This window comes from Leuresthes tenuis, unplaced genomic scaffold, assembly GCF_036924035.1.
Source record: "Leuresthes tenuis unplaced genomic scaffold, fLeuTen1.0.hap1 SCAF_22, whole genome shotgun sequence".
In the NCBI taxonomy this organism is placed as follows: Eukaryota; Metazoa; Chordata; class Actinopteri; order Atheriniformes; family Atherinopsidae; genus Leuresthes; species Leuresthes tenuis.
The window spans coordinates 2,275,066-2,301,781 of NW_027325376.1; the positions used below are offsets into that span (position 1 = coordinate 2,275,066).

The 26,716-nt window shown below is 42.2% G+C and overlaps 1 protein-coding gene across 1 annotated transcript in view; it reads left to right on the forward strand.

Annotated features, from left to right (window-relative positions):
• The first annotated feature begins 14,944 nt into the window (after positions 1-14,944).
• Positions 14,945-26,716, forward strand: part of npy2rl (neuropeptide Y receptor Y2, like) — a 35,735-nt gene continuing 23,963 nt past the window's right edge. The window contains exons 1-2 of the mRNA XM_072376372.1: positions 14,945-15,176; positions 15,330-15,462. Of these exons, the coding sequence (XP_072232473.1) occupies positions 14,994-15,176; positions 15,330-15,462 (316 nt within the window). The 5' untranslated portion in view covers positions 14,945-14,993. The remainder of the gene's footprint in view (positions 15,177-15,329; positions 15,463-26,716) is intronic.

Consider the following 26,716-nt stretch of genomic DNA (forward strand, 5'->3'; position numbering starts at 1 on the left):
TCACCATGCAGGCAGAGTCTGTTTATGCTTAACCGTCCTCTTCGTTGGATTCCTGAGGAAATTTATTCCAGTGCTTGTCTGAGCCAGAGCAGATAGAACAGACTTAGTTCTGCCAGACAGCAGCTTGAGAGTCCATCTGTAATCGTCAGGTTGACTGTAATCCTCACACTAAGTCTCGAGTGGGAAACTCGCACCATATCCCAGAAACTGGCTTTTGCTCTGCCCAGTCAGGGAGGGATTAAAACCTGGACAAAAGGTGAACACTGCTGAGGTGAATGTTAATGTTGGAGAACTGCCTCTGACTGATAATCTGTGGTTAGTCAAACAGTGGCTGCTGTTTGGGAAAATGTGCAATAAATAAACAATAAATGGTTCATTTAGGACTAAGTGAGTCTTAGTAATCAAATTTTTCCTTTAATAATTGTAATAAGTTAAACTTTTAGTTTCCATAACCGATAATTTCTTGTTTCTTTAAGTTATCGCCGACAGACAGACGAACCAAGAAGCTTCGAAACGGTCTTAATTTCTTCATTTTGACGCAGAACTGAGTAAAAACGGGTTGAAAGTCCCACAGAAAACATCAAGTCTCGTTTTTACGCACTAAAACTACACGGAGGACGTTTATTAGATGAATTATACCCCAGAATTAAGGTGTTTTCATTCTGAAAATGTTCCAGTAAATTCATGACGAAGTCAAAGAAATAAAATAATCAAAGAAAAAATCCTTTTCAGATCTTCAAAGTTGCCCGATTCCTCCTTTAATGCAGCTGCCACATGCACCGCCAACACTACAAGTCCCAGGATGCTCTACTAGCGCCCATCCATTAGCGTCCTCATGCTAACAGTCGCCTCCTTCTTCAGGCAGGTTCATCGTTATGTCCAAAGACTTAAAATATGGAGACTTATTCTTTTAATTCTGTCCTGCTGTGTATTTGAGTTCGGTCCATTTTCTGATCCTTAATCACTTATCAATGATTAAGGATTTGATTTTAGGTTATTTTATAACAGCATGCTTTAATAATTCTAAAAAGTTAAACTTTTAGTTTCCATAACCGATAATTTCTTGTTTCTTTAAGTTATCGCTGACAGACCAAGAAGCTTCGAGCTTCTTAATTTCTTCATTTTGACGCAGAACTGAATAAAAACGGGTTGAAAGTCCCACAGAAAACATCAAGTCTCGTTTTTACGCACTAAAACTACACGGAGGACGTTTATTAGATGAATTATACCCCAGAATTAAGGTGTTTTCATTCTGAAAATGTTCCAGTAAATTCATGACGAAGTCAAAGAAATAAAATAATCACCTCCTCGGATCTTCAAAGTTGCCCGATTCCTCCTTTAATGCAGCCGCCACATGAACCGCTGACACTACAAGTCCCAGGATGCTCTACTAGCGCCCATCCATTAGCGTCCTCATGCTAACAGTCGCCTCCTTCTTCAGGCAGGTTCATCGTTATGTCCAAAGACTTAAAATATGGAGACTTATTCTTTTAATTCTGTCCTGCTGTGTATTTGAGTTCGGTCCATTTTCTGATCCTTAATCACTTATCAATGATTAAGGATTTGATTTTAGGTTATTTTATAACGGCATGTAGTCATAACAGAACTAGCATGGATGAACACGGCATCTTTATTGTTGTAAATCAAACCATTTAAGCAGCATTTCAGCATTATTTCTACCCCTAAACGTGCCGTTTATTCAGAGGCGATACTTAAGCCGGCCTCAGAGGAATTAACTGCCGTTGTTTCCGAATCTTTGGGTCTTCTCTGTTGCTTTTCTCCAGTTTGAAAAGCCTTTATCTTTTAAAATTAGACCGAACCAGCTTGCTCCTGACAGCCGACCTGCCTTCACTGTCCAGAGCATCTGAGCCTCGCTCTGAACCCGGCGGCCCTGCAGGAGCGAGTGAACTTCTCCCGCTGAACGTCTTGGCTGGGAAATTGTAATCCTGCGATGGTCTGAAGGACATCGATGCCTCTTGGTTAGCACCGGTTGGCACTGGGGAGGGAGGACGGCAGCTGGGTCCTGGGCCCCCAGTACGCAGGGCTCAGGTGTCCCACTGAGAGCCGTCTCTCTCGGACGTTTAGCTGGCCCAGACTCAGAGGTTTTTTAGGGGGAAAAAAGCCTTTTCTGCAACATTTCAGCCGGCTTTGTTGAACTTGTGACTTTAAGCTAAGACCAACGGATGAAAACAACAAAAGTCGTGTTTTTTTATTCGTTTAGCCGACGTCACACTGGGCTGTGGCTATGGAGCATACACCTATGCATGAAATATATGAAAGAGATGAATGTTTGGGTTAAATTCAGATTCTTTATTCTTTTAAAGCGTAATGCAGTGGGTGGGAAGACTGATGGGGGGGCGGGCGTCTCTGCCCTGGTCTAAGTATAATAACTACTTCTTCTTCTGTTAAGCTTCCTTCCAAATCCTACATCTGTGATATGTTCAGAGAATCTAAACCCAGCAGAGCTCTGAGATCCAAGGACTCAGGTCAGCTGGTCCAGTCCAGAGTCCAGACTGAACCTGGAGAAGCAGCATTTAGCTGCTATGCTGCAAACAAGTGGAACAAAGTGCCAGAGGAGATTAAACTGTCACCAAATGGAGACATTTTTGAATAAAGGTTAAAAACATGTCTTTTCTCATGTGTTTATGCATGAAATCTGCAGGATATCTTTCAACTTATCGAGACTGATGCTTGTTTTTATTCATTTTAATCATTCTATTTCTTTCTATTTATATTCATTTACACATTTTTAATGCTTTTATTTGATGTAAAGCTCTTTGAATTGTTTTGTACATGAAATGTGCCACAAATGAATTTGACTTTTTGACTTTCCAAATTCTTTCGCTCTGATTGGTTTTTGGTGGAAAAGCTGCCAGTCACCGACTGATCCAAACGGGAATCTTCAAGCGTTGAAATGTCAGGGATAATTACTTCACCTGCGGCTCTTTTCTGACATTTCACTCATTTATTTTGGCATTTGAAAGCACAGATCCTGAGATGTAAATGTTAAAAAAAAAGGGAATTATGGGCTGGATTACTTGCATTGTTATTCAACTTTAACCGACTCTTTCTGAGTTGCTCCTCAGATCTGATAGGCTGATGGATTAGTTGTGTTTCTGTCGATTTTAACTCCTGCTTTCATTCTGTTCTCGAGTCTCTGGTTTTCCCTTTCCTTCGGGCTCTGTTTAACATTGAAATAATCCTCCTAAAGGAAATCAAAGCCAGCTCGTAGCCGTCGGCTAAAAGGACTTCAAAGCCGCATTCCCACGGGAAAAATTAGCAGTTGCATTAAAGTCGGACTTTAAGATCCGTGGAGGATCTTTCACTACGTTTCAAGGCGTTTTTTGTGTCTTGAAGTATAAATATGTTGTAAAATCAAACCTGTTGTCCATCATATTCGCCCAGCATTTAGCTCCGGTTTGATCTCCGGCGTTTAGCCGCTAAGTGTTCTGCCCTCCGCGACAGCTTGCCTCTAACTGTGTCCGTCTGCCGCTGAGCTGGCTGGACAAAGTGGTGTTTTACTGCATATTTGATGAAAAGAGCCGGCTGCTGCTGGCAGGAATGTGTCACAGAAACCAGAACAGGAGGTCAAAGGAGGCTAAAGATGCACACAGATGACCTACCTGGGGTTTTTTCCACTTGTTTTGACACTTTAAAGCACGTTTTTATACCCTTTTGACCCACATGGAGCCACACGGGCTGGAATTACACCGCGGATTGAGGATAAACTTCTGTGTTTTAAGGGATGTGTATCTATATCACTTTAAAAAAAAGGTTTGTTTTAATTCAGAGACGATGCAGTTTTAAATGGAACAATTCAAACCGTTTTTACTGTAAATTATAGCTTCTGTAAAACCGGCTGCTTGGAGCTGCCGCCTCCATGTCTGCACTGGATTACAGAGATGGAATTATATGCATTAGATGTTTACACGCATTGGATTATTCGGTCATGGAGCTCCGTGGTTTATCACTAAATCTCTGATGGTCAGATTTCTCTCCATGCACTCTATCATTTGGATGTTATATCCAAGGCGGTTCTCGGACAGCTTTCTCGTCATCTGGGCCCCTGTTAAGCTTTGGCGTCTCAGAATTTATTTGCCATTTATTCCCATTACTGGGAACAAAAGATTAGCATTTCTGTGGCTACTTTTACATGGAATCAGCTTAAAAACCGTTTGGGTTTAGAGAAGCTGCTCTCAGACTTGGTGTATTTTATCCACGAATCGACCAATAAATGATCTGGTTCAGTTGGAATTGGTATTTAAACGGACTTCCCCATCATGCCGTTCGCATTATGACATCATGAGACCAAGGCGACGCCTCACGGCTGATGGAAGGAATGGAAGTGGACGTCCCACTCTGATGACCGGGTGATGGATGCCACTCAACTCCAGGCACATTTAAGGGAGGTGAGAGGCGCCCAAGTGTGACGTCAGACCTTTGGAAACCGTTTCCATGGGCGTGGCGCAGGTGTCACCGTCCTGCCAGGGAGCATTTAGGCTGGACGGGGGACCAGTGGGACTCGGTGCTGTTCTCTGAAAGTCGATTCACGATGAGCAGAAATGATGGACAGCGCTTTGCATCAGCCTTTGGTGGGGGGTGGGGTCACAGTGTGGGCAGGTGTGTCGAGTCAGCACCGCCCTACACTTTGTGACAGGCCCAAACAACCTGAGTAACATCATTAATCCCGTCACTGTGCATGAACAACACGGGCCTGATTTCATCTCCATGGACGCCACTGCTCCAGCTCATCGAGGTCGCATCATTACCGGGGGCTCACAACCCGCCGCTTCTTCTTCTTCTTCTTCTTCTTCTTCTTCTTCTTCTTCTGCCGCCGGAAGCGGCCAGAGAAGCCGGAAGCGGCAAAAGGAGCGGGGCTTATATGTATAGCAACTAGCAGATATAATATATAATAATCCATCCATACATCGGTTCCCTCTTTCACCATGGATCGTACTCTGGGCCTTCTTTGTGTTTCTTTGTGTTTTCTGCCGTTTTCCGCTTTTTCCCACCTTTTTTTCGCCTTTTTTTTCCGTCTTTTTCTGCCTTTTTACCGCCTTTGGAATCCAGATCGGCCCTAATTGGCTGTTGTCGCGTCGCGTCACTGCTCATTTGCATAAAGTTGAGCCTCTCTTAACTCTTGAAGCTCACAACGCCGGCTAACATTGAAAATGAACGGCAGCTGGCCGCTCACAACGCTTTTGGTGTGAGCCCCCGGTTAGGGAACGGCTGCTGGAGGCTGGGGTGCCTCGGGCCTGCCCCTGAATCCCATAGAAACCCTGCGGGATCAGCTGGGTCGCGTGCAGAGGCTCGTAACTGTACCCCAGAGGGCCGCCCTCCAGGAAGAAGGAGGCCACGCCTCAGCAGACAATAAGTGAACAACATGAGGCGTCCATGTCGAGCTGTAACCGATGCCCAAGGCTTGGTGGCAGGTGTTGTTGTGGTGTTCCCACCATAAGATGAGGAAATCACCAGTTCATGCTCCTACTTTCATGACATAATATCACTGTAGTGGGAACTTTTTCCATTTTCCATAAATTTCACCCCTAACTTTGAGTATCACCAAAAATGTGAATCTCTAGAAAGGTTTGAGTATCCTACAGTTACAGTTTGAACTATTTATCACGATAACACCTTTTTAATTATTGTAATTAAATATACTTTGAGTTAAAGTTAACTGCAGTTACTTCATGTATTCAGTGAACTGAAATGAAATTTCTTTATAAATATTTGAATACCCTGAAGTTTTAGTACTTTTTACACTTCAACCCATAAAATAACAAAGTACATTAAGCTGCTATTAAATATTACTTTTTATTAATAGAAATGTGCCAAAATATTGGCTGAACATGGGAATAATAAAGAGGACATATTAATGACATGTTGCCTTAATGCTGGTGCCATTTTTGTATTTTTATAAACTTACATGGTTGTGTTCTTTATTTAAGCTCATAAAAGTACAATAAATACACTTAAAATTCTGCTTTTCTGCTATTTAATAACTGAAATGTACTGATTAGTGGTTTCAAACTGAAAGTTAACTGATCATTAACACACTTTGGACACTCAGATATGCTGAAATTTAATGTATTTGGTGCATTTATGATTAATCTGGGAAGATTTTTCGGTTAAAACTTAAAGCAAACAGACGTAGAAGTCTTCAAATATCACGGAACAGTCCATTATTTTATCTCTTGTCCATCTCCAAACCGCTTTGCTGCAGTAATGTGAGTGGAAGTGGACCTCCGGCGGCGCTCGGTGATGTGACTTCATTAAATCCTCTTAATGAGCCGCTCTCTGAGGGCTCAGTCTCCAGGTTTCACTGCCACAGCTGTGATCGACTCGATGCGCATCGGAGACCGTTATCCCTCCTCTGTCCAGCACCCTCGCGGTTCTGGACGGGCTTCTCGGGGTTGAGCTCTGAGTTAGAGGGCCGAGGCTCCGCCGAGCTGCTCCCTGGTGTCATTTCCCACATCAGATTTAACAGAAAGCGACCTTTGGACGCGGCGCTGGCCTGGATTCTGCGTTCCACTCGGCAGAAAGATAAATGGTGTGACTTCCTGTGTGGGAGCATCGCGGGCCACGGGGCGACAGATCTGTTGTCGCCTCCGTCTGACTCTTTTCTCCTTGCTCTGGTTCGGCCACATCAGGCACATTTGACACGGCGTTGCCGGCTTTTTGGGACTTTTTTAAGGGACACGGCTGTATTTTGTTTGCATCGTATGTTCTAAAAGTCACAGTAGATCATGTAAAAAGCAGCAACCTTCCAGGTCTTTGCGCGCTTTTTGCTTTTTCTTACACCTGGAGGGATTAACTTTGTTCTTTCAGTCCAAATTACACTATTCAGAGTTTTACTACTCATCACTCTTAGAGGCAGAAGTGCACCGCATTTTAATATTAATGTTATAAAGGACAATTCCAACCATTTTACCCAAAACTAAAAGTAGTTTTTATGGAACAATAACCGAAGACGATTCTAATTTACCCACATGGAAAAGCAGTGACGGCTTGTGGCTTTTATAATGTATTATAAAAGCCAAGTAGTTGTATTTCAACATAAAAGGTGTCCTGTTAGAATGTAAGTTTAAACTATCACAACAGCACGGGCCTTTTCAACAAACCACTGATGGAAAATATACAATATTATATATGATATATATATGATATGAAAATATATATATATCTACCCATCTTTACACATCTATACATCTATACATACTTTCACACCATAAAAGGTTTAAAAAAAAGGTTTAAAAAAAAGGTCAACCCAGACTTGTGCTAAAAAATTGGTTTCAACTATAGCCGATTGCAATTTGTATGGAACACAATAATCCAAACATCAGCACAAAACTAAAATAGTAACTCCAGAAAAACACTCCAGAAAGACGTTAAGGGAGCCTTAAAAGAAATACTCCACAAAATGTTCCATCTGTGTGACATGAATGGGGGGGTCTACCTTATCTGAAGAGAAGCTTCAAGAGGCCGTTAGCCGTTAGCCTTTCTAACGTTAGCCGTTAGCTGTTAGCCAGTCCTTTCTAACGTTAGCCGTTAGCCTTTCTAACGTTAGCTGTTAGCCGTTAGCCTTTCTAACGTTAGCCGTTAGCCTTTCTAATGTTAGCTGTTAGCCGTTAGCTGTTAGCTGTTAGCCTTTCTCTCAAACCAAGTTACACAAAAGCCTTGATTCTGGCGCTTTTCTTTCTGTGTAATTTGGACATCCTTTGGATGATGTGCCCCTACTTTTTTCACCTGAGAACATTGAAGAATGTCACTCAAATGTTGAAGAAAAGTCAAGTGTAACTGAGCTGCTTCGCTTGGGCTGTAGATAATTATCCCGTTTTCACCGATTTCATGGGTTTCAGTTCAGATTTTGCTCCGCCTCTGATCAAAAATTAAAAAACAATTTGTTTAAAGTTTTTATTGAATTATTCATATATTATATTCTCATTTTTATTGAATAATGCAGGGAGGGCTGAGCCCTGTTAGCAGCCGTTCCTGTGGAAAAGTCTTTTTAAGGCGTCATGATGTGAACTTTTACCCATGAAACAATGATTGGGGCTGGGCGGTCGCCTCACAGCGGGCGGATTCCAGGTTCCTTTCTGTGTGGAGTTCTCCGGGTTCTCCGGGTTCTCCGGGTTCCTCCCACCGTCCAAAAACATGCATGTGAGGTTAATTGTCCCTAGGAGTGAGTGGGTGTGATCCTTTGCCTCTGTGTGGCCCTCTGATGGACCCCAGGTGAACCCCGCCTCTCGCCCAATGACGGCTGGGATAGGCTCCAGCCCCCCCAACCCTACAGGTGGATTAAGTGGGTATAGATAATGGATGGATGGATGGACTATTTACCACCATCTTGTGCTGAAAAAATCAAGAACAATCTTTCGTATTGCTACAATAGAATAAATATGTGTTGATTCTTTATTTATGATAATTATATATAAATTCTACGGGTTAAACTCGATCAGCTGGGATAAAGCTCCATTATACACCGGTGAGAAGATGAATCCTGTCTGTAGAGGGAATTAAGAGCCTAATCAAGCAATTAAGTCGTCACCCATCTGAGGAGTTGTTATCTCCCAGCAGTCTCTGGGACACATGCCTCACCCAGAGTTCAGTTCGGAGAGGCGTCCGTGACCTTTAGTACAGATGATCTCCGGTCATGTGACCACCTTCCTCGTCCCAGGATGTATTCAGTGGAATAAAGTGCAAGGCCTCGAACTTTCTGTTCAGTTTCATGATATTTTCACATCATCTTTTCTTGTGACAGCTGCAAACAACAAGTCCGCCTCAATAAGCTCGTAAATGTGGAGCTTTTCTCTTATTACGCTGTTTTTAACGCCTCTTCACACCAAAGTCATCCAGTGGTAGTTGCCCCTACAGCAAACAGGAACAGCTTAATGCTGATTTAAGGTGCTTTTAATGCCTAATATGTTCAAATGTCTGCCCACACTCTCTGTCCTTTGGATAAACGAGGAAAATCCACATTACAAAAGGGAAAAACATTGGAAAAGCAGCCCTGCCCGGTCATGCAGAGCCGCATCTTTTAATCTGTATCCCTGTTTGAGCACCTTGTTTACAGCAGAGAACAATTAGATATATAATTAAATTTAAGGGATTTTCCCACACTTTGTTGGCTCCGGAGTGGGTCCTGTTAGTATTTCCTCTTGATGCTTCCTAATAGGTGCGTCTCTTGGATTTGACCCGGCTAATCGCTCAGGGCAGTTTGCACAATGCATGCAGTCGTCCACAGAGATGGAGCCACTTAATCAAAGTGTTGTTTGGTAAAAACGTGGCTGATCAGGCAGTTCTTTAAAGGACCTGGTTTCAGTGGATGCTGTGGTGTCAGATTTAGAGTCAGACAGTGTAAACAACTGTACCAGGTGTGTGGTTTGGGGGGGGATTAATAGGAGAAAACCATTAAGAGGATTTGTTCTGTTTCTGCCGGAGCAGGATGGAAAAAGGGAGCTTTAAGGCTGTGCAGCCATCAAACCAAGGACACATCAGTTCGCAGTGAAACCAGCTGCTTAGCAGCACCACGAACGTCAGTGTTTGTGTTTGAAGGATTAAATGTTCAGCCTGAAGCTCGATGAACTCAAACCGAAAAGGTTGCTTTTCTGAGCAGGCTTAGGAGCAACCAGCAAATTAAATACTGAGAAGTGTGAAAGGATTTTTCTCCTCCGACAAGCAGAATTTACAGGAGATTTAGTTTGTGTTTGTGGCCTTTTCACATGTCTTAGTGTCACTTTTCTGCTATGGTGACACGTGTCAATGATGAATAAAGCAAACTTACTGCGATCTGGAGCCAGATTGTTCCACACTCGAGCGTCAGCGAACAACCAAACCTATAAGAGACCCAATTACTCAGCTAAAGAAGCAAGACAAAAGGTGTTTATATCTCTAAGGGTCTGAGATCGTACATTTTGCTCAGTATTTACCTCTAAAACTCTACTTCTGGTGCTAAACCGCCAAATTAACAGCTTCTTCTTCTTCTGCCTCCGTCTTTGGACAGTTTTCACTGCGTTTGTCTAGATATTCAGGGGAAAAAAAGCCATATCCAAGCTTAACCTGATCTGATCAAGTCAAATCCTCCCCATTCGAAGCACAAGAGGCTGCACTCCAGCACTTATTAGAGTTGTCAACACATTACATTACATTAATCTGGCGCTATATAAATACAATCGAATTGAATTGAATTGAATTACCTTAAGTCTGCCGAGATGGCATCTTTCACTTTGTGGGAAGACTCCCTAATTCGGACACGTCTGCCATCTAGTGGTCATGAGTGGAAAGGACGGCATAGCATTAGCATTAGCATTAGCATTAGCATAGGATACAGCGGACCATCCTTAATGAAAGAGAGGAAATAATTCCTTGTGTTGCAGTTTATTTAGTAACGCATGTATTTTTATAATCTCATCACACATTATATAACTGGATTATTTTCATCCAGTGTCATAGCTTTTCTATGACCTTTGGTTTTAGTGTATTTATTTATTTACTGTGTGTGTTGTTTTAGGGTTTAGTTCCTTTTGTGAGACTCTGTTTTATTCAAACTTACACTCTGTTCTGGTTTCTTTCCCCAGTTTAGCGTTGTGTCTGTATTCTGCTGGTATTTGTGGTCACGTTTTCTTCAGCTTGTATTCTGTGGGTTTAGTTTTCCTCCCCATCACTTTCACCTCCATGTTTTTCTCTCGTCTGATCATCTCCGAGTCTGGCTGTTTGGTTTATGGTTCCCGGCTCAGCCGCACCTTTAAATAAAGACTTCAGTTAATCATCTATTAGCCTCAGGAGTGCAGAGTCTGGCATTTGGGTCCACCGTAACCTTCCACCAGCAACATCGCAACAGTATAATGACATTTAATGGAGAATCTAAAGCACTATTTGCTGAAAATGTATTGAACATTTCAGAGCTGCAGACCCACATCGTGGCTTAGAGTCAGTGTAGTTTACTTTAACCCAGCTCAGGAAAAGACAACAGAAGGTCATTTTCTGACCCTCAGTCTTTACTAAAACCACCTTTGGTGCCTGGTCCTCGGTGTTGGTCCCAGTAAACACAGACAGCTTCCAGTTGGTACGTTCCTGATGTGCAGACTCACATTTAAACTGCAGTTCACAGGTGGGAGGATGTCACACCAGCTTTAAGAGAGCCTTCTTCACGCTCCGGTGCTCATACAGCTGTGACCTCTCCATTCCACCGATGTAGGTCAGTTAAACGGCCTCCAGGTACACGCAAATATCCGCACTGGAGCGCCAACGCAAGAACAAACGCTGGCACAAACAAACCGAACTGCGACTCCCCACTCGAACAAAATCCACCCGAGAATAAAGGCACACACACTTCTGCACACCCCAGTGAGCTGATTCACTGAGCAAGTTGTCTGAGGGCGTCCGTCTTCCTCCGGCTCCCGCTTGGCCGACAGGATCAGTGACGGGGAAGAACTGCACCTCACGAAAGGCCTCAATTTTATCTCCAACTGGCTTTTTATTAGAGTCTGAGAGGATAATTACCTCAAAATGACCCTCGATTCACCCGTTTGTGTTAAAGTTGAGTCTGAATAGTTGTTTGGAGCATCTTTTTTTAATTTTATTCCTTTTTCTCAAAGAAAAATTCTGGTTTCTTTGCTTTTCTTCTGCAGACAAAATGCTGTGGTTACTTTGACCTTTTAGAGTCTCTTAGAGCACAAGTTTGTCTCTTTGTGGTCACTTTCTGTTTGTTTCTTTTCGTGTCCTCTTTTAATCTTCCTATAAAATGTCTTTCTGTTCTGTCCTTTGGTCGTTTGTGGTTGTTTCGGTGTTTTCTCTTTTTACGGCATATTGACTCTGTATTTTGGTCACTCTGGAAACAGTTGACCTCTTTGTAGCCATGTGACATTTCTTTTATTATTCATCTTTGTGTTACCTTGGTAACAGGGGTAATTGGCTCATTATGTAATTGTTTTGTTGTCCCTTTGTGGTTCATTTTCTTTTTACTTTTTGTGCTTGTTTTGAATCTCATTTAGGTCATTTTGTGGATCTTTTGGATTCTACTTTTATTAAAATGAACTGGCTTGAATTGGACTTTATCTTTATAGTGACCTGAGTTGTGATTTGGCACTTTAGAGATAAAACTGCATTGAATTGAAGTGAATAATTTGAAGGTGAGGACCAGGAACCCATCAAACCTGGAGAGTAATCTATTCATGGCCTACTGCCAAATGAGTAAAAAGAAAGAAAAATTTGAATAAAATTATACTTTTTGCTAAATTAAAGCTGCACAAAATCATGTGTAGAAGCTCAGTTATTTCCACATTTCCTCAGTTGAAATCAGTCAAATCACGATTAATTAAAGTTTAAACACAGAACGACCTCGAGCTTCGGTGAGAAAAGGTAAATTAAGCATTCAGGTGTAAAATCTCTAAGTTTAGGATTTAAAAGAGCTGATTCTGAATAGTTTCAAACAGACTTCAAACAGCTGGCGGACCTTCAGCCTCTTTCTCTAAATGTTCCCGTTATGCCGCTTGTTAACTTCCAAAATGAGGCAGCGTTGCGTTTAAAACGCCGACACCTGCTCCCCTCTCCACATTACGACTGCTGACCTAAAAATGAACCTCATCAACTTCGTTTCAACAGAAACTTAAGCTGTGAATGTGAGCTAATATTCTGAGTCGCATCAAAGTCCAACCAGAATCAAAACAGCTCATTTTATCAGACCGTGTTTTATCTGTAGCATCAGAGGCTGCTGGTTAAGGTGTCATTAACTGCTCTTATTCTGAGTCTCTGGACAATAAAACAGGAAATGAGAGGCTTTATTAGGATTTCAGCTGCATTAATACAAATTTATGAAAGCAGAGACAGCAGGAGAGCAGCTGACAGATGTTAACACAGCTGGATGTTAGCTAGAAAGCTAATAGTAGCTTTTCTATAGTCCTGTTATCAATGTCAGAACTTTTAAATAGGTTTAAATAGATAAATAGAGTTTTTTTGGCCTTATATTTAAAGTTAAACTATATTAAATTTGGCAAGTAAAGTGCACACATTTGTTTAGTTGATTTCAGATGCAGTTCAGGAATTTATTGCACTTCTTTTTCCCCTTTTTGAATAGTTATAGTGAATAAAATTCCTCCATTTCTTATCAGGTCACTCAGTAAAATTGATGGATTAATCAATCAATTGAGTTACCTGAATAATTCTCTTGGTTAAATTTGAGATTTATAATTGTTTTAATGATTAATTGAAAGTTTTCATTGGTTTTCTTTGTTAAAAAATACCATCTGTGGCTTCACAGTTTTAAAAGATTGAAATAGTTTTTGGCAGCTGAAATGTCAAAGATTTGCTGGATCTTGCACATTCCCTCTGCCCACAAGCTCTGACTCAGCACAAGCTCACAAAAAAGATGCCTTGTTGTTGATTTCTTTATGAATATTAGCACCCTGAGGGTGTGAGACCACTGGGAGGCGCCCAGTGTGGCCACCGTCTGCTGCTCTGTATCATCGAGGCTTCGGGGCTCCATGACTTTTTAAGACTTGTTTGGAGAATATTATTATTGGAAATAATGTAAATAATCGATAAATGGCAACAACAGCAGATAGTGCTAAAATAAATGTGTAAATGTTTCTATAATTGATCGATTTAAAGATGTAAAACCACATTCTGCACACTTTCCAAAGGCTGAGGTCTCCAACAGAGAAACAACCACCCCCCCCCGTGCTGTTGCACGCTTTAATACTGTCTCCCAACAGGAAACCAATACATTCCTATGGAACTCTATGACCTGTGTCCTTAAAGTCTGAGTAAAATGAATTTTTTACACTGAACAGTGGTTTTTAGGGGGCTCTGCCTCTCATCCGCTGGGTAATTATGACAAATCTGATGGAAATCCCTGTCGTAGCGAATTATTTAGACACCGATGAGGATAGTTATGAGGATAATTCAGTCCTTGAACTGTCTAAATAAGCCTTTCCGGGTCTTTTTCTATCCCCACACAACAGATTACTAGGGGTCATCAGGTTAAAGCAGGAAAATCACTTTAAACCGCAGTTTGATCAGTTGCCAGTTTAATAAATGGTTACCATGGTTACCAAAGTTACCATGCCCGTAAACAATAAGATGCAGTACTTTTCTGACTTTAAAGCACCTCTTGACCTAAAACGAAAATAATTCGGGTCACTCTCCCAAATCTACCTGCTCTGTTCGTAATCCCTTGACCTGGAAAAGAACATGGCTACGATCAGATTACTGCCAGTGGCGGATCGCCAGATAATCTGCGAAGCACGGGGCAGTTATTGGTGAACCGCGAGCTGCGTGGGTTGGATGACTTTGCATTTAAAAGAGATTATTTTCTGACAATGTGTTTGTCGTTTGGGATTTTTCCAAAAGTTGATTTTATTCAAGCATTTCTGTTTATATTTGAAGAAAACGTCCAGTTTTTGTGCAGAAAATTTCACAGAAATGAACTAAATCTAAGCTGGATATCAGTCTGAAGTCGTTCTCTTTGGGCCTGAGCACTTCAGGAAGAAGCTGTGTGGTTTTATAGTTACTTTAGATGGTATTTCCTCGGCTTCTGGTCCTACAGGGAGGAACCTTGGAGTTATTTCTGACCAGTTGAAAGCAGGAACATCCTGTCTCAGAGTGATGCAGAGAAACTGCTCCATGCATTTGCTTCTTCAGGATTGGACTGCTGTAATTATTTATTATTGCCCACAGATCCTCTGAAAAGCCTCCAGCTGATCCAAAGTGCTGCAGCCAGAGTTAATTGGCTTTGCATGAACTGTACTAATTAAATTAATCTAATTTGATTGGATTATGATTGTTTTACAGTGACTTGGACAGTATCTTTAAAGTGCCTTGACATGACATTTGTTGTGATTTATCATGAAGATTTTACGGTAGAATACAGTTAAATCACGCTGATATGCTGATATTTACCCCGACGCTGCCTGTTTCTCTGTCACCCCGCAGGCCGTGAGGGGGGGGAACCTGTCGGTGAAATGGAGCTGCCAGCTGGACACGTATGATTGGTCATGGAGGACGTCGGCGCAGCCAACGGCACGCAGGACGAGCTCCGCCTCCTGCCCCTGCCTGACTCCGATAATCTTCTTTACCATGATTACGACCCAAACGTCGGCACCCCCACCTCAGCGATACCTACAGGGTTTGAAGGGGTGAACTTTCCAGAGGACCCGATCAGACTCCTGAGTGTACAAGTACTGAGCTCATTTAAGACCTTTCCCTTTCTTAACCTGCTGATATCAGATCTGTTCCAGCTGAGCTTCTGTGTTCAGATTAAATCCCTCTTTTTCCAACCTCAGGGGTCACTTTGCCTCTAACAGCTGTTTGCTCTTGTTGCTTCTTTCAAGGTGGTGTTGATCTTGGCTTACAGCACCATCATCGTGTTGGGGGTTCTGGGTAACTCTTTGGTCATCTACGTCATCTATCGCTTCAAGACGCTGCGAACCGTCACCAACTTCTTCATCGCTAATTTGGCCGTCGGTATGTTTACACGCTCTGCTCTTTCAGATTAGATTGTGTCAGTCATCAGAGCCATTAAACGCTCTGTGATGTGTAAATATGGCGGCGTATTCTGAGCTAAAGTGCTTATATGTGTGTGCTGAAGGACTGAAACGCTCAGTTTCAGGTTCAAGGTTGGGTTTGATCACCTTGGTTTAGGCTACAGTGAGGAAAAAGTGGGTAAAGAGAAGACTGCTGGCAACGTTCAGTTATATTTCATGCAAGAAAACGACTTCAAAGTGTTTATGTTTGGACAAAGAGGCGACTTTTCTATTTTTAATATAAGCAAAAACAATCACAATCATCTCTTTCATGAGGCAAATATATCTTTAATGCCAGAAAGGGATCAGGAACAGATGCATTTTAGTGACATCTTAATAAAAATAAAGCCATTTGATCATGATTTCACATTTTAATGCCCAAAATATCCAGTTTATGAAGGAGTTTTCTGCTCTTCTGATCTTTTTCTATTGATTTATTCAAGCACGCCACTTGAGATTGCTCAAATGTGGTTTCAAAGAGTCTTTGGAGACCTAAAAGGTTGTTTATTAATGACGTATGTTTTGGGGTTTGCTGGGGGTTTGTGCTGGTGCTGCATTCATTAATCACTGCCAGCATCATTTGGACCGATCGCTGCCCAGTTACGAAGCAAAGGTTTACAAAACTACGATCGTCCACAGTTCCTGCAGCGCCTTTTTGGCCTTCTTATCACCAAAGTTCAACTCAGTTTTATTTATAAAGCGCCAAATGACAACAAATCTCATCTCGAGGAACTCAAAGATACAGTCCAAATCAAATTGGTTAAATTCCAAATGAATCCAATACATAGACTGCATTAACACTTAAATATAAGCTTGCCTTTAAGAATATTGCACATTATGGAAGTTTTCTATAAAGTTTAAATGTCTAAGACCTTACTCAGATTGTTTGCTTCCAAGAATGCATCCGTGTGTGTCTCCTAAAAGTGTTCAGAGTGGATTTATGGGACATATTAACTGTAAATTAGACTAACACTGTAAATCAGGGATAAACCTGTCCATCATCGTATCAAACATTGTGTTCTAACCTCCAGGATTTAGCTGCGTTTGGGTGACATGTTTTCATCTTTTTAATAAGGCAGAGAACTTTCTAAGCCTCGACCCCAAGTTTTAAATTGGATTTAAAGGTCCAGTGAGTGGCAACAGAAGCCGAGACCGGCTTTTAACCATCTTTGCAATCTTCTGTTTCAACCCAAAGTCGGCCGTCTCACCGCAGCTTTATTTATCTTTAATAGGACAAGCGTGAACGGGCAAGATTCACACATCCCCCGGCTGTGAAGTGATACACGATGCTCACTTGTGAAATTCCTGCTGGTGCATAATTAACCAAACTTGATGCAAGTTGTTATTCAAGTTCAGTTATTAAGTTTTCTTTTAGGGGGTAAAGAGATGTTGTGAGAAAACATTCTGAGTAACATTAACCCCACAGGCCTGTAGGATGTTCTCAGAGTAAAATGACACAAATTGTAACTGATTGCAGAAGAAATGTCACTTAATTTCAGAATATTTAAGGTAAGAAGATGAAATAAAGCACCTAGAACATGAAATGGAGATAACAGAGAGTAATGAACGGCTGAATTAATGAGCACTGCATGCTAATGATGGCATAATAATGGGTAGTAATGGGGAGTAGAAAACATTTCTACTTTATCTGTGTTGTTTTAACTATTTTACTGAAAAGAAAAAGGTGAACAAGTGAAACTAAAGTAGAGCTAACAGCTGGTAAAATGAGCTTCCTCGTGATTTCAGCACCACGGACAGCTCCCGACTTTGAGCTGCTTCAGGACGACAGCCAGCATCTGGAAACAGGCCGTTTCTATTCTGAGAGTTAGTAAATCTGTTGAAATAAACTGACAAATATTATTTTACCAAATATGTCTTCGTTTATGTGATCGAACGGCAGAGCTCCACAGTCCAAATATTGTCAAAAACACATCAATGAGCCAAACGATCAGACTGGAAAACAGAGCAGAGACAACAGCAAACGATGACTGAAGTAATTGAGTATTCCAGCGATTATTCCATTGAGTATCAGATAAGAAATACTTTCAAAAGAGTACAATTTACATTGTGAAAATGCTTTTACATGTAGCCACAATTAAGCCTCGATGAAATGGCCTTTTTGTTGCAGACACGTCTCAGAGCCGATGAAAAGCACCAACAAACACATGCACGGTTCAGCTGGACCAGAGGTCCTTTATAGCAAAGTAAAAAGAGCCCCCCCCCGGCTCTGTTGCAGTCTTTTCACATGTACAGTTGTAGTGAGGCGAGGCAACTTCAGCAAAATGCTTCTGACTTGGCAGCACATGCCTGGGGTCCACAGTGTTTAGCATGTGGATAAACTCCGGCTTCTCCTTGGTCTAAATGGGCAACATATCGTGGGAAACCAAACCAGTTCCAAACACCAGAAGAGACTGGGCCTTTTTCTCGTGCATGCTGCTGTGTCGTCTCACTTTTGGAAGTAAATGCAGAGGGGAGGGCAACGCCTGAACTATGGAAGCCCAGCGGGAGCAGCATTATTTACGCTTTTATCCAAAGTGACTTACAGGCAGGCAGGTAGGGTAAAGGGGGTCTTGCCTAAGGACCCCTACTGGAGGTAGAACCTTTATTTCAGGGGATTTGAACCCAGCTACATGAAAGGTCGTTACTATCACAGGCATTGGTGGAAGTTAAAGAGAAAACCAGTTTTCTTTAAAAAGAAATCGAGGTTAAAACAACCGGCGCTGACATAATTTACCATCTGGATGTCAGTTACCAACGGGTTAAGAAACGGGCTGTAAAAATCCTCCATATCCAGGGTGGAGGAGGAGTGCAGCTATGAAAGTTACAAAACATAAAACTCTCCAAACTGGGAGGAAAACAGAAAAGCTATGAACACTGAACAAAACAAAGACACGCTCTCCTAATGAGGCGGAATAAAACAAAGACGCACTCTTAACTAACAGAGGCTCTATGAAACTTTAGCGATAACTAAAAACTCTCCTTTAACGGGGGCGACTAGGAATAGTTACAACGAAAAATCCCTCCTTGCAAATGGAGGAAAAACAAAGCTATGAAACTTACCGTGTTGGAATAAATAAACTAAGGCTATGGAACAAGAATAAATTACAAAACAAGATGCACTACAGGAGAGTCGCTCACTCGTGGATTCTGTGGGTTCAAGGGACAAGACAAAGGGCTGGTAGCTCAAAAAGAGACAAAATACTGGCACAAGACGAGGGAAACAGACTATTTGAACATGAGGGACCAAGGGGAACAGGTGGAAACACTTGACGCTTGACACGGGAGGAAGGGCAAGATACCTGAAACAAGAGGAGAAGGTCAGTGCTTTTCAAAATAAAACAGGAAATGACAAGACATGGAACAGAAAATAAACCTGACACTGGAACACTGGAAGTCATTTGGACTCTTTAACAACCAAGAAACATTGGACAGAAGTCTGTGGAACAACATTTAGATACAGAACAGCAACTTGTTGTCCCCTCTTTCCTGTCCTCTCGGCCCCCAGCTGGTCCTGGGTCTGGTTCTGATGGTTTCTTCTTCCTGATGGTTTCTTCTTCCTGATGGTTTCTTCTTCCTGTTAAAAGGGAAAAAGCGCCTCATGGGCGCTCATTGGATCAAAGAGAAGTTTCCGTGCAACATGTTGGTTTCCTTATCAGTGGAATTTAATGAATTTGATTAGATTATGATTGTATTCCAATGAATTGGACTGAACTGACAAGAAAATGCTCTTAAGAATGAATTAAGTCTGCAAAACCAGCGTCTTGGGGCGTGTATATGAGAAGATTCTTTAATGTCAGTAAGAGTTATTCAAGTTCAGTTATTAAGTTTTTCTTTAGGGGGTAAAGAGATGTTGTGAGAAAAGATTGTGAATAACATTAACCCCACAGGCCTGTAGGATGTTCTCAGAGTAAAATGACACAGATTGCAGAAAAATTGTCACTTAATTTCAGAATATTTAAGGTAAGAAGATGAAATAAAGCACCTAGAACATGAAATGGAGATAACAGAAACTAAAGAACGGCTGAATTAATGAGCACTGCGCTCAGGACGGTGCATTGGATCGAAGAGAAGTTTCCGTGCAACATGTTGGTTTCCTTATCAGTGGAATTTAATGAATTTGATTAGATTATGATTGTATTCCAATGACTGGGGACCTCTCCAGGGTGTCCCCCGCCCCTCGCCCAATGACTGCTGGGATAGGCTCCAGCCCCCCGCGACCCGATTGACGGTATAGAAAATGGATGGATGGATGTATTCCAATGAATTGGACTGAACTGACAATAAAATGCTCTTAAGAATGAATTAAGTCTGCAAAACCAGCGTCTTGGGGCGTGTATATGAGAAGATTCTTTAATGTCAGTAAGAGTTATTCAAGTTCAGTTATTAAGTTTTTCTTTAGGGGGTAAAGAGATGTTGTGAGAAAAGATTCTGAATAACATTAACCCCACAGGCCAGTAGGATGTTCTCAGAGTAAAATTACACAAATATTCTGAAATTAAGTGACAATTTTTCTGCAATCTAAGGTAAGAAGATGAAATAAAGCACCTAGAACATGAAATGGAGATAACAGAAACTAAAGAACGGCTGAATTAATGAGCACTGCGCTCAGGACGGTGCATTGGATCGAAGAGAAGTTTCCGTGCAACATGTTGGTTTCCTTATCAGTGGAATTTAATGAATTTGATTAGATTATGGTTGTATTCCAATGACTGGCGACCTCTCCAGGGTGTCCCCCGCCCCTCGCCCAATGACTGCTGGGATAGGCTCCAGCCCCCCGCGACCCGATTGACGGTATAGAAAATGGATGGATGGATGTATTCAAATGAATTGGACTGAACTGACCATAAAATGCTCTTAAGAATGAATTAAGTCTGCACAGTGTGGTCAGAAGGCTTCATCGAACATGGCTTTACAAACAGGAAACAAACCCAGCGTCTTGGGCCATATATATGAGAAGATTCTTTAATGTCAGTAAGTGTTGGCCTGAGTTTAGTCTCTGGAAGCAGAACCAGACGACTGTTCCCATCATTGCTCATCAGGGACTCGTAGTTTGTAGTTCTTCTGGAGTCCATCGGCTTTATTTGGTCCCAGGCCTGCCGTCTCCATCTGTCACAAACTGAGCTAATGAGGTCGAGGAATGAATAATTAGACAAAGTGGAATTTGTTTGCCTGTGCGAGTGTTTAACTGTACAAGTGTGTGCTGAGCAGTGTGTAATGTGCGCTCACATCTTTGTGTAGCCCCAAGTGCAGCTCGTTCTGAGATGTGTTAAGAAAATTGGATGCAAAGTCAAACGTACCGCTGGCTATTATTAATAAGCACACGCTCACAAACACACTCTCTCTGCTAGTGTCCTGAAAAAACTCTTCACTGCCTTCAGTTTGTTAAATGAAGTCCTGAGAGCTCAGCTGAAGTTTTCCACGTGTGCTTTGTGAGTATTTTTCAGTTTGTGCTGCTTTAAAACAGCCTTCATTGTGCAGTGACTCGTCCATTTACTCCCAGCTCAGACAGGGATTAAAAAACAAGGCATTTTCGAGCTGAAACTGCACCAACAGTCAATCATTTCATTATTTTTGGAAAGATACTAAAGCAACACGAGAGATGTTTGTGAACCTTTAAACCATCGGCTTCTGCACATTGGCTTTTCTGCAGTTCATGGCTTTGGTTTCACAGCCTGAACCCTCTGAGACCAGCTTTCTGTCCTTTCTTTAAGGAGTCTTCAGGAATAGTTCTCCAGGCTTCTTGAAGGTAATCAGGCTAGATAAAAATGCAACATGTACTCTTGGGTTGATTCCAGTTCCCAAAGGTTTTGTAACCTTGGAAAATAATGAGAATATATCAGTGAGTTTCAATATTAGGAAATAATAAAGGTCATTACCGATCTTATATCAATCTTATTGTAATTTAGCCATTAATCCGATCAGATGGCGCTAATATAACTAATGACGACATCTCTAAAGGATTAAAAGCTTTTAGAAGACTTTGTGGCAAAACCATTCAGCCACTGAGTCAATATAACCCTCTGAGACAAGCTTTCTGTCATTTCTTTAAGGAGTCTTCAGGAATAGTTCTCCAGGCTTCTTGAAGGACATCCCAAAGCTCTTCTTTGGATGTGGGCTGCCTTTTGTTCCGTTCTCTGTCAGATGATCCCACACTGCTTCAATAATGTTGAGGTCCGGGCTCTGGGGAGGATTCATCCCTCCATAAGACCTGTTGCCACTGATTTTCAGTCCACTTCTTGTGTCATTTGGCACAGCTCAGCCTTTTCTCCCTGTTTCCCTTCCTTAAGAACGGCTTCTTGACAGCCACCCTTCCATGGAGACCATTTCTGATGAGGCTTGGGCCAACAGTAGATGGATCAGCTGAAGGTCCAGATGCATCTCTCAGGTCCTGTCAGGTCACAGCTGGATTTTTTCCTCTTTCTTAAGGACATCACTTTCAGATCCTGTTCATCTGCTGGAGATAGTTTTTTAGGCCTGACACTTCTTCTTTTGTCCTCCACTTGTCCAGTTTCCTCAAATGTTTTAAGGACACACTGCACACCATGCTGAGATATGCCAAGTTTTCAGCTAATAGCTCTTTGGGAATCACCTTGTTGCTGCAGAAATCCTATTTTCTGTCTGTCAAACTGTGTTTTCTTTGCTGTTTTTCATAGATGCAGCTAAAGAAATGGGAACAAAGTGCCTAAAGATCCAGTTTAAAATGGCTTCTTTGCTAAGTTGTCTGTTCTGTGTCGACACAACACTGGTTCATCCCTTGAGTTAGGAGCCTTTTTTCTGCCTGAAGGGTTCATAGGTCAGAGTTAAGTGGCTGAACAAAGAAAAAACACTGAAAATGTTCAGGAACAAGGACTGAAAATGAGTGAAAAAGCGGAAAATGTCCAAAGAAAAGCTCTGAAGGAGCTTCAGAAAGCTGCAGAACTGTTGATCAGGACACTTTAGAGGTTAAAGGTTGGAGGGAAGCATAAAGAAACGAGGGCTGATCAGGACTTTAACACCGTCTGAAACCCGTTTTTTATTTCTGAATTAATTTCATAGCCAGATTTGTTCAGTTTATAAACCTTTTAGCTTTTATTTAACAAACCATTTGGTACAGATTTAACGTTTTACGCTGTTACTCTGTTATGTATCACTCCCTCCTGCCTCCATCATTTGCTCCCTAGTCCAGAAACACAGTTTGATGCTAAAATAATCATCTCTCATGACATTGTCAGCTTCTGCTGTGCCACTTTCCATCCATACTCACCTTCATCCCGTCCTCATAATGCCCATCACCACCTCTATCATCATCATCATCACCAGCCAGGGCTGCTGAAGAAGCTCCTGCAGCAAACACGTCATGATTTTTGCACATTTGGCAGCATCTGCCTGAAGCACCTGGCTGTTTTTAGCTCTTTCTTCTTGTATCTCTTGTATTACGCATCTTACACATCCATCCTTGGATTTCTTTTTGTGTGAGATGAAAGCTCTTCTCTGGGGGAAGGGGGTCAAATATGGGTCAAATATGCTGGAAACCTGTAAAATACATCTTCTGCCAGATTAAATTGTGCTAATTTCTTGTTTTTGTATAGTTTTATTGTGGAGCAACTGCAGCTTTTTGAAGCCTTTCACTGATTTGTGTCTTTGTGTTCAGTTCAGTTTTATTTATATCTAAAATATCAAGAAACTTCAAAGATACAATCCAATTCAAGCCAATTACAATCCAATTTAAGCCAATTACAATCCAATTTAAGGCAATTACAATCCAATTTAAGCCAATTATAATCTAATTCAAGCCAATTACAATCCAATTCAAGCCAATTATAATCTAATTCAAGCCAATTACAATCCAATTCAAGCCAATTACAATCCAATTTAAGCCAATTACAATCCAATTCAAGCCAATTATAATCTAATTCAAGCCAATTACAATCCAATTTAAGCCAATTACAATGCAATTCAAGCCAATTACAATGCAATTTAAGCCAATTACAATCCAATTCAAGCCAATTATAATCTAATTCAAGCCAATTACAATCCAATTCAAGCCAATTACAATCCAATTTAAGCCAATTACAATCCAATTCTAGCCAATTACAATCCAATTCAAGCCAATTACAATCCAATTCAAGCCAATTACAATGCAATTTAAGCCAATTACAATCCAATTCAAGCCAATTATAATCCAATTCAAGCCAATTACAATCCAATATAAGCCAATTACAATCCAATTCAAGCCAATTACAATCCAATTCAAGCCAATTACAATCCAATTCTTTGTAACATGATCGCAATACTATCTATTAAATAAAAAAAAACTGCACAGGGGACTGCGCACCGTCTCCTTATACTTTGTAGATGCTCCTTATAAAGATTGTGATAATATTTGGGACAAAGTCGGTGCTCCTCAGAGTAAATCTCTTGATTTAAAGTGCACTTCCAAGACTTTAAACTCCTGTCCATACATTTCAGTTCCACCATGTAGAAGCTTTACATCCTTACATCGTACCCCACATTTTGGGAGTGTGGTTTATTATACGTTTGAAGTCCTGAGATAAGTCTATCAGGAACTGTGAAGAAGCCCACCAACACAACACAGTTAAATACAATCAGTTTAACTGTTTTCAACTGTTTTCAGATGCTAGAAAAATGTTTAATTGCTGTTACTGCTGCATGAGAGGGTCTCAGCAGACCCTTAAAGCCTCTCACAGATAAGTAATATTGTTTCTAAACCTGTTTTTCACAGTTTTTTTGGTTTAATTTGGTGGTTTTGTGTCTGTATGTTATGTTTTTAGCTCGTTTTTACGCTGAAACACTGGAAACTCCACAGGGGTTACAGGCACCATGTAGAGGTTACGTAAAACCGAGACATGACACACCGATAGGTTGTTTTGGGTCTAAAGCAAGGCTTTACAGGGCGTCTGCTCTTTCCCCGCCAGAGTCATCTGAGGAAACCGAACTGTCATGTTTTCCAGCTGAATAAACTTACAGTAACATAAACGAACCGGCAGACGTCCATTTTATGCTTTTTTAGTCCATCTTACATAATGAGAAAAGGGGGTATTATTGCATGGAAGTGCATAACTGCTGGGAGAGTTTTGTGCCAGATTTTAGCCAGTTTCGGTCAAAATGAACCACCGGAGGCTCCGAATCCGACATAAAACCCAGATCAGTCGGATTAAAAACAAGAGCAATAACACATGTGTCACTTGGACTGCTCAGGTGTTAAAAGAAGACTGACGGTTTGTTGGAGGGGAAAGAAAAGAAAGCTTTTACCTTCATGTATTCGCAGAAAGAGGCAGTCGCAGAAAGGTCTGAAGGGATGAAAGAAACTGATCTAGAAAAATGGCTGAAAAGGAAAATTCATTAACTTTTCTCCCTGTGATGTAGAGCAAACTAAAATAACCGATTGTGTTACACATAAAGAGGAAAATCAAAGGTCTAATAGTTGAATAAAATCACAGTTTGGTGGAATATTCAGAGCTGTAAACTAGCGGCTGAAGTCGAGTACAATGAGGAGATACTTTTACTACATGAACTATCTTATAAAATCACGATGTCTGTTAATTCTACACAAAATAATCTGTGGTAATAAATATAATTTTCATTGTATCAGAATCTTATTGTTTAATATATTAGTAGAACACAAGTATTACCTCTATGGAGAACTAAAACTGCAATAATCAAATAACAAATGTATGTAAATGGCTCAAGAAACTGATTAATATGCGAATAAATGTTGTAAAAATCAGCAATAATTAATGTTCAGGATGTAGAGTAATATTTATAGTCCTATTTCTACTTCAGTTTCCATTTTATCTGGATTTTTTCTCATTTATTTCCCTGTATTTTAAAGTCAATTTACATTGTTTTTAAATTGAATCACTTTACATTCTTTTAAGGGAAGATAATATCGAAAAATGTCTCGTTGATCAGTTACTTTCAGCCAGACTCAACCTGCCGCTGTGTGGAAAAGACTCGGAGTCAGTCTTCTCATCCGTTTTAAATAGTTTAAATGTAATTGAAAGGGGGAATGAAAGGAAGGAGGGAAAGGAAAAGGAGATTGAACCATAAAACAGACAAGCTGCTGCATCTGTGGAGGAAAACAAAACAACGGCTACGAGGAGGACCATCGGGAACACCTGCAGAAAGATTAATGAAGAAAAACAAACGGCAACAAGCGTATGAGAACTTAACTGGGTCACTGAAAATTATTAAAGCCTCAAAGTGAGATGGAAACTGTAGAGTGAGCCTGCGAGTGAAATATATGGCGAAGGCTTTACATAAATTGTGGTTGATGATGGGGGAAAGGAGCCACAACCACCCTCCACTCCACAAGAGAGAAACCAGGCATCACAGGAAAGACCAGCCCAGAGGACAGCAGAGGAAGGCCCCGGGTAGAGCCCCCATGGAGCAAAGGAGCCAGAGCCCGCCAGGCACCATCCGCCCAGCATGAGCCGAGTGGGGACCGAGACCCCCATGTGTCTGAGGACCATAACTCCACCCAACAGAGGGCTCGCCCACCCGTGGAAGACGGGGCCACCCCAGACAGCCGCCCCCAGTGGGCCGGCAACCGCCCCAGACAGCAGCCCCCAGTGGGCCGGCAACCGCCCCAGACAGCTGCCCCCAGTGGGCCGGCAACCGCCCCAGACAGCCGCCCCCAGTGGGCCGGCAACCACCCCAGACAGCCGCCCCCAGTGGGCCGGCAACCACCCCAGACAGCAGCCCCCAGTGGGCCGGCAACCTCCCCAGACAGCTGCCCCCAGTGGGCCGGCAACCGCCCCAGACAGCCGCCCCCAGTGGGCCGGCAACCGCCCCAGACAGCTGCCCCCAGTGGGCCGGCAACCTCCCCAGACAGCCGCCCCCAGTGGGCCGGCAACCACCCCAGACAGCAGCCCCCAGTGGGCCGGCAACCTCCCCAGACAGCTGCCTCCAGTGGGCCGGCAACCGCCCCAGACAGCCGCCCCCACCACCCCAGACAGCCGCCCCCAGTGGGCCGGCAACCTCCCCAGACAGCAGCCCCCAGTGGGCCGGCAACCTCCCCAGACAGCTGCCTCCAGTGGGCCGGCAACCGCCCCAGACAGCCGCCCCCACCACCCCAGACAGCCGCCCCCAGTGGGCCGGCAACCTCCCCAGACAGCAGCCCCCAGTGGGCCGGCAACCACCCCAGACAGCCGCCCCCAGTGGGCCGGCAACCACCCCAGACAGCCGCCCCCAGT